The sequence below is a fragment of the Vanessa cardui genome, chromosome 15 (genome assembly GCF_905220365.1).
Source record: "Vanessa cardui chromosome 15, ilVanCard2.1, whole genome shotgun sequence".
Lineage (NCBI taxonomy): Eukaryota > Metazoa > Arthropoda > Insecta > Lepidoptera > Nymphalidae > Vanessa > Vanessa cardui.
The window spans coordinates 13,179,113-13,196,561 of record NC_061137.1 but is presented as its reverse complement, the minus strand read 5'-3'; the positions used below and the strand labels follow the sequence as shown (position 1 = coordinate 13,196,561).

Below are 17,449 nucleotides of genomic sequence, written 5' to 3'. Positions count from 1 at the left end.
TTAATCATTGAGGAGTTCTCCTGGTAGTCCACCATCAGCTAGACTTCATCATAGGCATGTTTGCTAACATCAATTGCTTGACGACTATCTTAAAGAAATAGAACTAAACCCGTAAAATAGTTACTTACTAATAGGTTCTGATTACCAGTTGTGGTCATCATCAGTTCTACTTCATCAAATGTCACTTTTCGTGAGCATATGACCAAGGCACTTTGAATAAAACCGAAATCACTATAGGTGTGCCTATAAAATTTGAGGAGTTCCCTCGATTTCTCCAGGATCCCATCATCAGATCCTGATCTCCTGACAATGGGACCACCTGTAAAACATGCCCTTTCAAACAAAAAAAGAATTGTCAAAATCGGCCCAGCCATCTTCGAGTAATTCGGTAACATACATAAAAAATAAAAAAAAAAAAAAAAAAAAGGGCCCCGACGAATTGAGAACCTCCTCCTTTTTTTGAAGTCGGTTAAAAAGTAAAGTAACAGCCTGTACATTTCCCACTGAGATAAGGAATCCTCTTCCATTAGGGAGAGGGCTTGGAACATATTCCACCACGCTGTTCCAATGCGGGTTGGTGGAATGCACATGTGGCAGAACTTCGATGAAAATAGACACATGTTTCCTCAAGATATTTTCCTTCACCGCCGAGCACGATATGAATTGATTTGAACCCGCAATCATCGGTTAAGATGCACGCGTTCTAACCACTGGGCCATCTCAGCTCCAGCTAGTTTAAGTTAATAGTTAATAATGAGTCAACTCACTAGAGTTTGTGGGTGTCCTTCTGGATAGGTTTCCTATTAGCACATATTCTATCCAAAGACCAATACTCAGTATCATTGGCCTTACCTTCCCTTACAATTAAGTGCCTATTTGCCCGTCCTATCTATATTAAATAAAAAGGGTACCTCTTAATATAATTGCGCCGTCGCATAATCATATTATGTAATATTGAAGTATAATTAAATAACATCATAAGATATAAAGTAATTGTATCGTTCCCAGTTTTTAAATGGTTATAATATGTTTATAATTATAATGACCATTAATTATACTTGATGTTAACTAACATGACGCGTAAATTCGTTATCATTTATTCTTTATTTGTACAAAATCTTTAGTTCATAATTTGTGGATATAATTTTTTTTTGTTATAGGCTGGCGGCCGATATATGGGCTACCTGATGGTGAGTGGTCACCACAGCCCACAGACAATAGCGCTGTAAGAAATATTGACCATTCCTTACTCTGCCAATGCAAAACCAACCTTGGGAACTAAGATGGTATGTATTACACTGTTTTTGTTACACTTTTTTTTTTTAAACTACAAGAAACAAATCCGGGAAAGTACAGAGTCTTACTAATTTATTGTGTTTATAATTATTTACGTCCTCATTCGTGTAGGAAACATCGTGAGGATAGAAGACATGTGCCTAATATAATTATACCTCGTGTGAACCTTACCTTCGACGCCAAAGTCCAGTAGTGTAAACCCACTTATTAAAAAACTGTTAATAATATATTCGATTTGCAAAATATACGGCAGTCTCCGTTTCATTCATTTGTAAGATCAAAGACGAGAATGAAAGATCTTAAATCGCTAATGTAATTTTAAAAGCGTTATCTTGACCATAATACTAAATTAAGGCGTTTTGTAGGATATTAATGGTAAAGTTAAATAGTATTTTTGGTATATGAATAAATATGAAGTATAATTGTAGGCTAACGAGGTCAAGTGGCTAAGATTACAAGACAAATAATTCTAGTGTCATGGATTTAAGTCCAATAAAAGGTATTAAATTTTTCTATTTCAGCAATTCTTAATAAATCCTGGAAGCTTGAAGAGCACGTAAAACCATTAATTGGAACCTGAACTCTTTCCAGGCGCTTTAGATTTTCCTTTACTATGAGACTGTTATATTAAGGATATAGTGTGTTACTTGTGATCGCATATGCTCATCCTCCTGCCCTTATCTCAATTTTATTTGGAGTTTGCGCAGCATGTCTTTTCCTTCCATACTTCTCTGTCGGACGTCATCTGATACAATCCATCCATCCTTTCTTAGGTCGCTGTGTCACATATACACCTGTGAATTATTTATATGTAATTATATCTATATGTCACGAGCACTTGGGTAGTCCTTTTAGAGTCCAATCATCGAGGAATGAGAATTTAAACAACTCATAGTTTCATTATTTTGTATTCATTGACACAGAACAAAAAAATAAATGAAGAGTGACAGATATAACTTTTGGAACAGTTAAAGAAATTAATTATAAAATGGTAAAATCATCAAATTACAATTAAAATTTCTTAATATAATTACAGATATCTTCGAACACGTCAAGTAAAGCTAATTATAGTACGACACAATTTAGATGTAGCATCGGCAAAATTCGTACAACCGAACACATTCATCACAAAAGTAAGCTATCCCGAATTATCAATATTCATTTCTTATGTGAATGTGATCTTTAAACAAATGTAATAACTAGTAATATCATATGGTCTAATATATTCGTCAATTTGACACGTTGATTTACATGCACTTTCTTTCTCGAGTTGAATTAATGCGAGAATCTATAGCGACGAATAGCGTCGAACGGCGCGATAGTGAGCTATTTCTGTTGGTTGTATAAATCGGCAGTAATTGATTTTGTTGAATTTGTGTTGCTACATCTAAGTTGTGTTGTATTATACATGGACACTAAACATACGAATACATATTTTCCTCTATCAGAAACTCAAATTCATGGCATCGTCCTGGTTCATTGAAAGTTCCTTAAATATCGAATGCTGCTCAGCGGAATGTGAGTTCCGCAAGGTGGAAACGCCGCAGGGTCTACTCCCGTGGAGAGGAGGTCTGCCTCTTATTCTGCCCTCGTATTTGTGACGTTTGTGGTTCAATGGACTCATTTCCGAATCTGACATCTGTTCAAATTTTCTCTTAGAAGCTGAAGAACTATCGCTAGAATCGTTTTGAGTGTATGGTGTGACTGAAAATAATTAAAATTGAATCATTAGTTTGCAATAGTAGGGTTCAATTACTGATGGCCATCGAACAATTCATTTTGGAGCTTGCTGGAAATAACTCCAGAATTTTCTACTCAAAATAAAAGAGTCCTAAGTCGTTAAAACAATCACGCCATTTTTTTAATTTTAATTTTGATAAACGCGGTGAAAAGAGGCGATTTATGTATAATAAATGCTATATGATTAATATTATAAATGTGTAAGGAACTCTGTCTTTCTGGCGACAGCTCTTTCACGTCCGAACAAATCAACCGAATTTGATGAGGTTTGGTGTGAAGGAAATTTGAACTTCATGGAAGGACAAAGGCTATATTTTTTACCTAACATATGACAACCAATCCCTTAAAATGTAGGCGGAGCCGCGGACGACAACTAGATAATAATTATTCTTTACATTTCCAATGCACCAGCAATATAAGAAACACCAATCAAACCATAACACAACTATTTTAAGAATTGCTTATAAGCGGTAGACTATATGCTATGTCCATATAAATAGGTAACACTAAAATCAAATCAAATCCTACAACCAATTATTTTACATTTAATATAGAGTCCCTATGTTTAACTACTAACTTTTTAGTTATAAATAACGTCGCGAAAGGAGTATCTATGCTGAATATAAAGTCAATCGGACAAGTAACTTTCGAGATCTTGTAGTGAGCCATTCAGTGGTATTTCAATTTTGTTTACATTAAGGTTTTCATTTGTTTATGAGTTTTGACAATTATTTCTTTGTAAAAGTATTTTTAGAATTTAGGAATGTCCACAAATTACATTGTAAATGTTCCAAAACTCAAGGGACGTGAAAACGACAAGGCGACGTTCGTTGCGCAAACTTTCCTGTTATTTATAACTTCATGCCCATTTACACTTAGGAAATTAAAAGTTGAACCTGTTAGCCGATCGCTATGATTGTTGCAAAGTTGGATTATCGATAAACGCCTTGAAAATATATAAATATAATATACATAAGCATACGAATTTACATTTGTCAGATGAGAATCCGATTTTTTCAGAATCAGGCCCGGAGAATTAGATTGTATCATCACATAACATTATTTTAATTATTTCAATCATTTTTGATGATCTGATGAGCTGTGATGAACAAAACAATTCGAAATTTAAATTTAGTTACTTTACTATCATTAATTGAATGTATTTGAGATACAAATCAAAACAGGCTCATAGCTGGTGCTCATATTGACAAAAATCACCGCGGCATCTTAAATGCATAAAGACATAGTAATAGGTAATAAGATCATGTCGAGAAAAGTTATGTACTACAAAGACCAGTAGCAGCCAAATGCAATGGTTGTACACCAAAAGATTGAACCCTGCAAATGGCAGAAGCAGTAAAAATCTTTGGTTATTGATACCAGATTCCAGAATATGTAGTTGGTGTTCCTAGTATGATAAAACAACTTGGACCGTGGACTGAGAGAGAACAATGTTATTATATCAAAGATACAACTAATACCACAGGAAGTTAACACTAGGTCAGTCAAATAGACCCCAAAAATGGAATTTGTCTACTAAAGTCTTCAACTAAATCATGTTCTTATAAAAGTGGAAGAGTGATGTAATGGAAGGCATTGATTTTCGATATCAATAATTTACCTTCATCGATTCCAAAACTAATTGTCTTTGAACTATAAATGCGAAGCTGTTCAAATTATTCAATGCAACCCAATACACTTAGTATACGCCCATGTGATGAGATCGAAGAGATAAGGGTTAGGAATAATGTAATAGCTTTTATGTGATACTAGCGACCCATCCCAACTTCACTTATGTGCAATGCTGATACTAAATATACTACAGAATTGTTCTTGTTCCTTTACTATCCATGTATTATGTATCATAGCTTCCTCTTGAATCACTCTTTAAATTAAAAGGAAAACAGTATCCAAATCCAATGCTTAATTTTAAAGATATAAGCATACATAGGGGCAGACAGCTGTAAACGACTTTGTTTCATACGATGTAATAATTATTACAATGATATTAACTCGTTAGTTGAAAATAGTCTCGAGCGAGTTAGTATGTGGCATGTTAGTGATCACTAATGACTACAATAAACACAGCGCGATAGCAAAAAGCCGTGACAGGTGCTTCCTCTGAAGCAGACAGATGCGACTTGTCGCCGTATTCTGTCTGCGGGCGACCCGCTACTGTTACGTCACGTCACGCGTCGCGGTCTCGTCGCGGTCTCGTCGCGGTCCCGTCTCGGTCACGTGATCTAAACGTCTCTTTACAATCAACAGCGTCTGTTAGGAATTATCACGTAGACGCATCATCGTAAAACATTGTATTCTGACATCCAAACATTTAACGATCACAATGTCTAGATACGAAAGTATTTAAAGGATTATGATCCTTATTAAGTATGTAATAAAAGTTTTATTTTCTTGTATATTATAAAGCTAGTGTCTGGTACTAAACCAGAATTGCTTTACTAAGTACGTGCTAGACTTGGGTACGATGTTTAATTTACGATCTTCATGCTTTTGTATTGTATCGAATTAAAATTAACAACACTTTTATGGGTCCATACTTGGGTAATTCTACTAACAAAATGTGATTTTATAGCTATCGAATCGAAAGGTACTCTTTGTTTTTTATTACAATTCAGCTTAAGATTATTTTTGTAAAGAATAGAATTTGGATTCAAATAGTCCTAGAATTGTCCCCATTTCCTATATATTTACTTTTTTGGAAGATATGTAAGCTGACTAATGCAATAATGCCGTTAACATTTTGGAAAACATTGTTCACGACCAATCATCATCGCGTATAAAGTATAACAAAATAATAAGCTATTAATTGGACATTTATTTACAAGACGATTATTTTTTTAGATTAAGCCTACAAAGTATACGAGTGTATAAAAAACTAAATCACATCATCTATTCAGGGATCTAAATGCCACTTAAAAAAATATGTATGTACCACACGTTAAATGTATAAAACTACTTTACGGACTAAAAAAAGTTACATTATAAAGTAAAACCACGTACCAAGAATACAGCGGCATTTCCCTATTGAATCTCAATTTCGATTCCCCCAGCTAAAAACGTACCAGCCCTGTCACCAGTGGAGGCAATAGGGGTGTTAAAATATCGTAATATCACAACCCTAAGATCAAAGTATTTCAACTGCAAATGGTACAGTCACAGCATATAAATTTCCCACTGCTGGGATAAGGCCTCCTGTCCCATTAAGGAGAGGATTTGGAACATATTCCACCAGGCTGTTCCTATGCGGGTTGAAAAGCACATGTGTCAAAATTTCGATGAAATTAGACTCATGTAGGTTTCCTTATGATGTTTTCCTTCACCGCCGAGAACGAGATGAATTATACACACAAACTAAGCACATATATATATTAGTGGTGCTTGTCTGGGTTTGAACCCGAAATAATCGCTTAAAATGTACGCGTTTTAACCACTGGGCCATCTCAGCTTTGCTGCAAATGGTACGAAAATATTATTCAAAAGCGTTTCCGTTGTTTTATCATTAACTTCAATTTGAGATTTATTTTCCAACAATTCTATATTAAATTCTGACCTTGTACTGTTAGGAATATTAAATGTACGGAAACGTAATTGGATTTAAGACAGAAGCAAAAATTAATATTCGTGTAATCTGGCTTACGGGCGAAAATAAAAATGGGGGTGAATGGGAATAGAAGTGGAATTCGTAAAGCAATATTGCATTTTTCTATCACGTCCGAACGGTTTTTGTGGATTTTTTATTACGATTCCGTGAATTGAGGGTGAAAGTTGTTGACGTGATCATCTAAAGTAATATTATAAATGTGAAAGTAACTTTGTCCGTCTATCTGCCCTTTACCTTTTCACAGGAAAAAACTAACCCAAATTTGATGAGATTTGCTATAAACAAGCTTGAACTTAAAGGCTCATAGGCTTTTTACAAATTCAAACATAACGATAATCAACTAAAACACAAGCAAAGCCGTCGGCGAATATTAATCTATACTTATAATATTATAAATGTGAAAGTAACTCTATCTGTTTATCTCACGCTCTTTCACTACCAAACCATTGAACCGAATTTGATGAAATTTGGTATGAAGCAAACCTGAGTTCCCCGAAACGACATAGACTACTTGTTTTTGTGCATAAATTGTTTGAACGGCGAAAACTTGTTTAAAATAACTTTATAATATCAGGATAACTCTTATCAACAAGTAACAAGTGGTAATTAAATAAATATATGTATGCAACTTCTTTTTAACTACCAAGAACAATTATGTTCTAGTAAACAGATATGTCATTAACGCGCAAAAAGTGAAGACTAGAAAACGTCCTAATTGGGACGTTTGCCTATAGTCGTTTCATCCTAATTATGCCAGTAACACGTTATAATACATCATAATTATGTAGTAATACGTTTTGCGTAATTAAAACATCTAGTTATCCCTTTTACTTCTTGTTTTTATCAAACTATCCTTTTTACTTGTAACGAAATGTAAAATAAACGGTCCCCGGCGCGGCACACTTTTTTCTGTTGTTTAGTATGGATATAACATATATGTTTATTAGAATATCATTGACCAAGAAGTAGTCTTACAGTTACTGTATATCGTTATGTACATAAATAAATTATAAAAAACTGTTGCTCAATTAAGTTCAAGATATCTCGCAAATATTTATAATTGAACGAAACTAAATATATTAATGTGGATAAAAATTTCTATGTCCAAATGGTATATAATATTACCTTTCCATAATTCATACGCTATTCGCAAAGTAATTGGGTACTGGAAACATGTGCAGACGAGTTAGAAATATTATCACTATTTACGAATTACGTATTTTTATTAAACGGTCCACAGAAATTTTCCATGTAGTAATAATATCTTTAGCTATAGTACTTTTATCTTGCTAAATAATTATATAATTAATCCAAAGACTGTGTATACTTATTACTTTATATAGATAACTAGCAGCAAGTAAGCTGTATTCCTTCGGATTTGTCGAAGTGAAACTTTTATTGTACATAAATTAAGTTATTTAGTAATATTATGGAATGTAACTAGTAAGTTTTTTGACGGTTATTCCCGATAGAATGTGTATTAAATAATTTAAATTAGCCGTATTATTATTACACTGGTCGTACAGAATTATAGACACAAATATACATAGGTATTATGTAAAAATTTGGTAACATGCAACTGCGTGCATATTACCTTCGGCATTATAAAATTCTTATATACTCATTAATAGTACTTAAGTATATTTTATGTAATTATAATACAAGCTCAAATTCCTTGCTTAAATCATAGATTTTTACTTATTGCACATAAGGTGCCCATTTTAAGCGTAGGTCGAATTAAAAGGAGTAGCCTATGTTCTTCTTCGGAAGTCATACTACCAAACAAGTTATCTTAATCTGCCCAGCGGTTAATCGTAAAGAAATAACAGACAGAGTTACTCTCGCATTTATACTATCAGTATAGGTATTTTATGTGATACGAAGATCTCATGCCTATTTCAAACTATCTGTAAAGTAAATATTTACATATTATTTTTAAGTCTTTAGTTTCTTCAATTTTTGCCTTCGGTGTTTAACGTTTTATTGGTATTATAGAAAACTTTTTCCCATTCAACAACAAACAACAACAGCGTGTTAATTCGCACTGCTGGGCTAATGCCTCCTCTGCCTTCGATGAAAAGATTCGGAACATAATATATTAAACCACGCTGTTCCAATGCGCGTTGGTAGAATACACATGTGGCAAAATTAAATTAGACTAATGCAGGTTTCCTCACGATGTTTTCCTTCATCGCCAAGCATGAGATGAATTATAAACATAGTGCCTGAGTTTGAATGTACAATCATCGTTAAAGTCACGCGTTCTAACCACTGGGCCATCTCGGCTTTTCCTATTGCTATAACATAATAGTTCGTCGATTCCAGCAAGGGAGAAAAGTGAGGTTCTACAGTTGAATACATTTTGAGCCCCTCTCAGCTTACCCGCATCACATCTGAATCTTAATGCGATTCTGAGAAAGTTTCCTTGTTGGAAAATATTTTTCTAACTCGATAAGAATATAACGCTGTAAAAGTTCGAAGTAACGTAACGTAACGCTGTAGGAAATCCTGCTATTTCTCGTGTAATATTTAGATTTTTATACGAGTACAAATCTAATATTTGAAACATTACGTATTGATAAAATGGGTTAATTCTAGGTTTATATACAGCTCAGCTCAGCTGTGTTTGATATTGTGACTGAAACGTAATAAGCGACATTTTATATTTTATGTAACAATTACTTGAAATTAGTGGATTACCATATAGTAAATACTACTTTCTTTAAATAAATGGTTTGGTTAAAATATTATAAATATCCTTGCAAGACCTTAAACGTTATTTCTATAATGACATAAAAGATTTAATAAAAAATAATAAATGAAATTTGATCATTTTTAATCTTTTTGCTTTAATTAATAGTAGAACCTTTCCAATCAGTTGCTGAGACCTTGAATTAATCGAAGTACAAAAGAAATAGCTTTTGCATTATGAAAGTAAATTTAATTGTACTAATCATAAGATGTTGAGATCATTTTATGCCTATTGTGAAAAATATATGCCATTTTAAAATAATTTAGTTTCTTAAATAGAAAATCTCTCGACCACAATCTGTATTAGTATTATACATTTGAAAGTAACGCGTCTGTCGCTCTTTAAAGACCAAACCAATGAACCGTATTTGATGAAATTTGGTATAAAGCTAACTTAAGCTTCAAGAAAGAACACGTGTTACGTTTTTTGTCTAATATGACAACCCCATAAAACGCAAGCAAAGCCGATGTCACTGTAAACCAGTTTTGGAGCAAAATTCCAACAATAACTGAGGGACATTCCTTTTCGGGGACATATTTAGTTAAATATAAGTTACCTTGGTTACCCCAAAAAACATTCTTAACGGCTCTCGCGACGGATGACCAAATATTTTCTTTATTCGTTTGCTCTTCTCTATCCACTTCGGTTAGATTATCGCATCCGCCGTCCTCAGCTATCCTTCTAACGCAAACTTTTTTCTTTGTTATAACGAATTTGAATTGTATTTCTGTTTCATCGTCGGTCGAGCGTAGAACAGACGTGAGACAGGTCTGAAGCGAGCCCGCAATGTTTGCTGTTAGCGTTGATATTGCATTGTTGATCGGCCCAACCGGTGATTCGACGCAGGTGTTGAATAATTCATTGGATTCTTTCGATTGACTTTCTGTTTCCACGACCGGGCTATCGTCTTTGAAACTGATTGCTCGTGCTGGTTTATTATGGTCTCCAGCCGGCGGTGTGTCTTCCAATTCTTTTTCTTTGTGCTCCTTCGTGTTTAGTGGTGTACGAGCTAACGTCATGGCTTGACTTTCGAATCGATTGATTAAAGCTTGGAAACGTGGATTATATGTATATCTTGGCTTTTGTGGACCAGGCGTTAACATGCGCTTTGGTTTTCTAAATACTAAAATATTTATTTACTTTGATTAATAATATTGTATAATACGACAAAACGTAGATGTAGGATCGGCAAAATTCGAAAAACCAATCACATCCGAATTAAGTACGCTCTTCCAAATTATCAATATTTATTTCTTATGAATATGATCTTTACGCAAACGCTTGTAATTTTGTATGACCTAATATATTCGTCAATTTTACACGTCGATTTACATGAACTTGCTTTCTCGGATTGAACTGACACGAGAATCTATAGCGATGAATAGCGTCGAATGGCGTGATAGGGAGCTATTTCTATTGGTTATATTAATCGGCAGTAATCAGTTTTTATTGAATTTGCCGACGCTAAATCTAATTCGTGACGTACTAAAATTAACTGCGTTAATTTTAAATAAGACGTAAAATCTAACATACCTCGCTTTCTTTTAGGTTCCTGTTCAAAAACAGTATCATCAGCGAATTTAACTTTTTTTGTTTTAATAGAAGATTCATTATTATTTTCAATATCTTGGAACGTAACTTGTTTCTCTGAGCTATCTTGACTACCGAGCTTAGGGCGACTTCCAATAATTATAATACTTTTTAGTTTCGGAGCGAGATCATCTGTTTTACATGGCTGAAATTTTAACCAGATAATATTAAATAAAATATAATTTAATACGTTAAAAGATAAATAATATATTTTATTGAAAATATAGCAAAACTTTTAGGCGGTAAGTTGCTCATATTTCACGCTAAAGCGGCTTTCTTGGCTCAAGATAGGAACATGTTCGGTAAAAACTCTTCGGAAGAATTTAAGGATCAATATAGCAACGTTAAAATTGCTATACAATTTATTCCCCGCAAAATTGTGACAAGATTTTCATCTTTGTGAATATTAAACGCATTTTGAATCAATTTTATATTGAAAAGTTTATATACCTTTGAGCTATCAAAGACTATGAAATGTAAACACAAATTACTAATAACAGTTGAGCAGCCTTTTGTAAAGACAATAACAGCTTGTAAATTTCCCACTGCTGAGCTAAGGACTCTTTTCCCGTGGAGGAGAATGCTTGGAACATATTCTACCACACTGTTCTAATGCGGGTTAGTGGAATACACATGTGTCAGAATTTCTTTGAAATTAGACACACGCAGGTTTCTACACGATATTTTGCGTTACCACCGAGCACGAGATGAATTATAAACACATGAATATTCAGTGGTGCTTGCCAGGGTTTGAACCCAAAAACATCGATTAAGAGGCACGCGTTCTTATCACTGAGCCATCTCGCCTTTCTTTGAAAAGTTTGGTGGAGAAATCTACTGTTAATATCTTTATGGTACTAACTGTTCATAAATTAAGGTCAAGTTATTATTACCTCCATTTCTTTGTCAATACTTTCAGCTGGGCTTTCAGTGGTTTCGATTTCTGATAGAGGAGAGTCATTTCCAGGTCCCGGGAACATGGACCAGTTTCCCCCGGTAGCAGGATGGGTCGGCGTGCTTGTAGTCACAATCTGTGCCAGCTTCATGACGTGAGGCAAGTGTGAATTTGGTGTTGTCATTTCTTTTCCGGAATCTGTAACTTGGTGGAGAATACCTTATAATGAGAGTTACAATTTTTTTTTAAACGACCCATCTAGAAAAAGTAATTGTTAGTTGGAATTCCACGCTTTATTTAAAATAAAAACAATAGGTTAAAATAAACTGATTGTCAGTCAAATTGAATGACCGAAAAGTCTGAAGTATCATTGGAAAGTAATTGGTAGAAAAGAATAAAGAAAAAAGAGGCCATTCAAAGTTTTTTTTTTCCAAAGCACACTTTACAAATACGAGTGTGTTCACTTCTTGTGTCAAATTGTTAGAAGTGTCCATATTTATGAGGACATTTGTGAATTGAGGAAGTTGAGCGATCAATCTATCATGATTGCATATATAAATAAGCGGTAAATAACTTTATAACTTTTCGAAACACTTCAATCTCATAAAAAATAACGCAAGATCGATTTTATACTTGTAATAAATATGTGTAACCAAAATGGAATAAAAAGTATTCTAATATATTTAGTTCAAGCGTGATTTAGAACTTACTTTCGTTATTTTCACTTCTAGACGGCGTTGTTTTACTGATTCGTGAATCGTCATAATCATTATCTTCAATATAAATATTTTCTTCTTCTTCCACTACCTGCTGTCTCATTAAGCTTAGAAATTTCTTAGCATGAGGCGTAGCCATGCGTTGCCTTTTAAATTTTGGTGTTTTTGGAACTAATTTTGGATGCGGCGTTGCCATAATTCGTTCTTTCGGACTGTCTTCATAATCGGTGTCGCTAGATTCATAATCAACAAGATATTTCTTTCGTACGATTGGCGTAATAACAGCTGTTTTGGTAGAATTATTAACAGAAACAATCGCTTCGAATTTCTCAGCATCATTATTGTTAACCTTTTCATATATTGAATCGAATTTATCGTCGACATTTAAATCCTTTCTATCTTCATCTACCAGCTCAGAAATAGTCGTACATTTATCAATTTCATCAAAGTCTTCCATTGTCAGGAAAAACTTATTACACTTCTTGCACTGTAGTGGCAAATGTTCTGTTGTTAGGTGTTGAATAAAGTCTTCATTTAAGTCCTCAGGTCGACAAAGGAATCTTCGACCTCGGCAAATTGGACAATCGTACGTCAGACCGTGCGTGACCTTTTCATGCCTCCAACGACAATCTCCACAGCAAAACACAAGATGACAAACTATACAACGTTCCTAAAAATAACATGAATTTAAACAAAGTAAATATAAAGCTCTATTGACGTTAGTTTTTCAAATAAGAAGGAACTACACATATATTTTTTAAAATCATCAACTTGTATTGATGATACGACCCTTGGCCCCGTCCCATAACTTTATTTGCAATTCATAACTTTTAATTATATACTCATATATCGATACTTTAACTTGCTTTAACAATAAGGTCCTGAAATTGCTTTTTATTATTCTTTACTTTCAAAAACCCCTAGGATTTACCCAAGCTTAAGATATTTTGGAGGTCACATGTTATTGGAAAAATTTGAATATATTATGTATATTGAATAAATAAATAAATATTGGACAATATCACATACATTACTCTGATCCCAACGTAAGTAGCTAAAGCACTTGTATTATGGAAAATCGAAGTATTGACGATACCACAAACACCTAGACCCAACACAACATAGAAAACTAATGAACTTTTTCTACATCGACTCAGCCAGAATCAAACCCGAGACCCCGATCTGGCGTACCCATGAAAACCGATGTACACACAAATCGAACACGGAGGTCATCAAATATTGGAAATAAAAACAAATATTAGTAGTGAAATGGAAGCTGTTTTTGTAGTCTGATTGATAAATCGGGCTAGACTTAAATCAGCGATAGACAGGGCGAGTCAAAGGCAAACCGTTTACGAAATAATTGGGAAGTAAATGCGATAGTTTGGCCGCTCGTGATCGCCTAGTAATTGATTAGATGGATGGATGCGATCGAGGTTTTCGGATATTTTCTCTTGCAAAAATCCATGAAGTATTTAGTTTCTATACAACTTACGAACGAACGCATTATATAAAGGTTATACGATAAAAATGTATAACAGATTATTGTAAAAAAATGGAACAAGCAAATGCGTACTTATAATATTTATTTCAAAAGTCAGATGAAGTATTAATATTCATTCCACGAATATATAGAAATATGAAGTAAAAATAGTTACTGTATAAATCTTGACCGTGTGAAACGGTAGTAAGAATGCTACATCGGAACTGAAATTCCGATCCACTAGGCAAAAAACGAACCAGTCTTCCTGTCACAAGTGGTGGCAAAAACAGTTACGTGTTATACTTTTAATGAATACTTTTTGCACAAGTGGGACAAAAAAGTCATTTAAAATAAGACACGAATATTTTGATCATATTTTTACTTCAGCTTTTCCTTTTTTTAAAGGATATCATTAAGCTTATTATATTCTAATAATTTGTAACAGAGCTATAGATTTTAAAGCGATTTTTTGCTACACATACATAACGCTCTATTGAGAAAATACCACCACAATTTTAACAGAAGACCTGTAAATTATTTTATCTTGTTGCTTCACAGCGGATTCATGAATATAATTACGAAGTGTTATTAACGCAACTGTCCTGAAACACAAATTAAGCATATAAGCACTGTGATACTATTCTAACTTTGAATCCGAGACTTTGTTGTTTCTTCGAGGTTACGTTAGTTTAGACTTAGTGTTATAACTGACACATCATATTTGCTTATTTCATTCCAAGTTTGAATAGAAGCATGTCAACGATTGATGGAAGATAATGGTTTTTATGTTATATAAAATAGGTCCAATTCGACAAACCTATCGTTAAATCGCTATCAAATCAAAATATAATTGTTGCCGTTTAGCCGATTTCGTATTCCACTAACACAACAGATTTGCCGTTTGATCGAAGATAGATGCGAATAAAATTTTCGTGCCGTTTCGTTACCATGATCACATAGGAGGATTGGTCTTCTATTCAAGTGAGGTTTGTTTTGGTAATGTATTGTACTGATCACGTATATTTTATTACGTAAAAGGGCAAATGTGCTATCTGTTGGTCACTATCACCAACAAACTTTGACGGTACAAGAGTACAACCATTCCTTACATCACATTAATTCGCCATGTTTGATAAAACGATATTTCTTTTATGTCTGTTGTTTTTCTGGCTCTCTCCCTTTAAAGCGGATTACAGTAGAGTATCTAATTATTGAATGAAACCTATATAGACAAGTTTGTACAAAGCCCTAACGCCAAGAAAAAGAAACCGTTATAAGTCAGTAAAATTTTGTCTTTACGTAACAACGCTCTAAAAAGTCGCAAGTTGCGTAAAAACATATTTCATGAATAAATTAGAATTATATTTGAATTATGAAAATTGAGGAAAACTTGACATATGGCTTTATACGGTTCCTTGAACTGTTTGCCTAAGTATTCCAACTTAATCATCATTTAGCCTTCTTGCTGCGTCTTCGACCCTTATGAAATGCTCAATTGTGACAACGAACAGCTGTTTGTTAATATGAATTAGACTAGTTTTCTGTATCACGCATAGTTTATTATTTATTTATATGAAAAACCATTGGTGTCCACCAATTCTCAAAAACAGTGCAATCAAAACTACTCGAACCAATGCAGTGGACACAACACAACAGTGTAACATCATTAAAGCTTTGAATAACAATACAATAATAATACACTCTTAAATTAATAAGAAAAACTAGCACAAACTTAGACAAAAGATACGGCTTAATACTGAACACAAATAATAAGAATTATAAACCTCTAAAAAACGTATATGGTCAGGTAATTTTGTTGTTTTTTTTTATTGTTTTAGCTAGCAAACGAAAAGAAGACTCACTTGATGGAATATTGTACAGCTGCTCAAATTTAAATTACTTAAGTGATTGAATGTTACCAAATAAAAAAAAATGTTAAGGAACGCTTGTGTGCAAAAGGTTACTATACAATTGGTGAGTTTATGTTTGATAGCACACCTTGGAAATGAAACGATCGACTCCTGGCTGTTTCTATTCATATACAATATGTATTTAATTAATTTCTTTCGTCGGTTTTTCACAGGTCAGGGTGTTTCTTTTTCCGAAAAGTGTGATGCTTCTACATTGAATAAAATTATTTGAGTTTGAATTTGAGCTTACTAATAACTCAGCCATCTTGAAAACCCTGTCGAAATAGTTTTCATTCAACCAATCCGTTTGCTTCATTGGACTAATGGTACAGCACGTTCCGTATCCCCGAGTGAATGAAAATGTTTCAAATTTAAAGTTCGAAAATTCTTAGTTACTTTGGTGATAGAGATGAAGCACTGACATTTAGGCTACATTATGGTTACTGGTCACTATGTCCATAAGCATTGGCGCTATAAGTTAAACCATCATTGCGCAAAAAATCTTGACAACTAAGACATTATGTTTTACCTTTTGATTGGCTGACTCACCTATTTTTCAAACCAATACACACTGATCTATTGCAGTTTGAAGGGTACTCAGCTTAGGAAGAGAGAAATTGAGGTGTAATGGGATACAGTACACCGATACACCACCAGTATTTACGTTAAGAGGAATGACTAAAATTTCTTACAATATCAATCTCTCTGTACTCTTGAGACCATTGGCCATCAAGTGGCCAATGCGCCAGTGCACCTTCATATATAACGTAAATAAGTAAATCATGTGTGAACATTTAAAGTGACTATAACGCTAATGGTTTGTGAGAAGTAGCTTGGTGACAGACTGAGGGGCAGCGGAGTCGTGATTATTACTATTTTATTACTATTTTTTTTCTTTTTTTTTATGGTATAGGTTGGCGGACGAGCACATGGGCCACTTGATGGTAAGTGGTCACCATCACCCATAGATAATGACGCTGATGATGTTATGTCCCTCGTGCCTGTAGTTACACTGGCTCACTAACCCAACAAAACAATACTCAGTACTGTTATTTGGCGGTAGAATAACTGGTGAGTGCCAAGTAAAACGTACTAAAATCAGTTTTGCCCTTTGGGTATGAAACACTAGAAATATAGAACAATAGGTAGTACAAAAAACATCACTTACTAATTACATTATCATATTAAAAATATAACTCTAACGAACATAAATAATAATTAATAATTTATAATATTAAACACATATTGGCAAAACCAATATCATAATTGTGTTTGTACGTTTATGTGACAATATAGTTAAATAAGTTATTTTGAGTGTTGCGGTTATAATTACGCCTAAATTGAGTTTAATTTGCGTGTTTATTTAACGCAAAATAGTTAGAATAACAATATTTTTATGATTATTTTAGTGTATAATACAAAAATTGCATTTGTTTATATACAAG

At 33.7% G+C, this 17,449-nt stretch overlaps 1 protein-coding gene across 1 annotated transcript; it reads right to left on the bottom strand.

The window, feature by feature from the left end:
• Positions 1-2,740: 2,740 nt before the first annotated feature.
• LOC124535924 lies at positions 2,741-16,269 on the bottom strand. Its single transcript, XM_047112326.1, has 6 exons — positions 16,255-16,269; positions 12,606-13,281; positions 11,894-12,099; positions 10,944-11,145; positions 9,967-10,533; positions 2,741-3,000 (listed from the first exon to the last, which is right to left on the bottom strand). Exons 1-6 carry the CDS (start codon positions 16,267-16,269, stop codon positions 2,741-2,743), a joined length of 1,926 nt encoding a protein of 641 aa, XP_046968282.1.
• Positions 16,270-17,449: the final 1,180 nt, after the last annotated feature.

What these genes read in the sequence shown, in the direction of transcription:
- LOC124535924 (XM_047112326.1), bottom strand. An exon ending in TAGAAGTGAAAATAACGAAA is followed by an intron (nt 12,100 to 12,605) that starts GTAAGTTCTAAA and finishes TTCTCCACCAAG; the next exon opens with TTACAGATTCCGGAAAAGAA. An exon ending in TGTTTTTTGGGGTAACCAAG is followed by an intron (nt 3,001 to 9,966) that starts GTAACTTATATT and finishes AATTATTTTCAG; the next exon opens with TCACACCATACACTCAAAAC.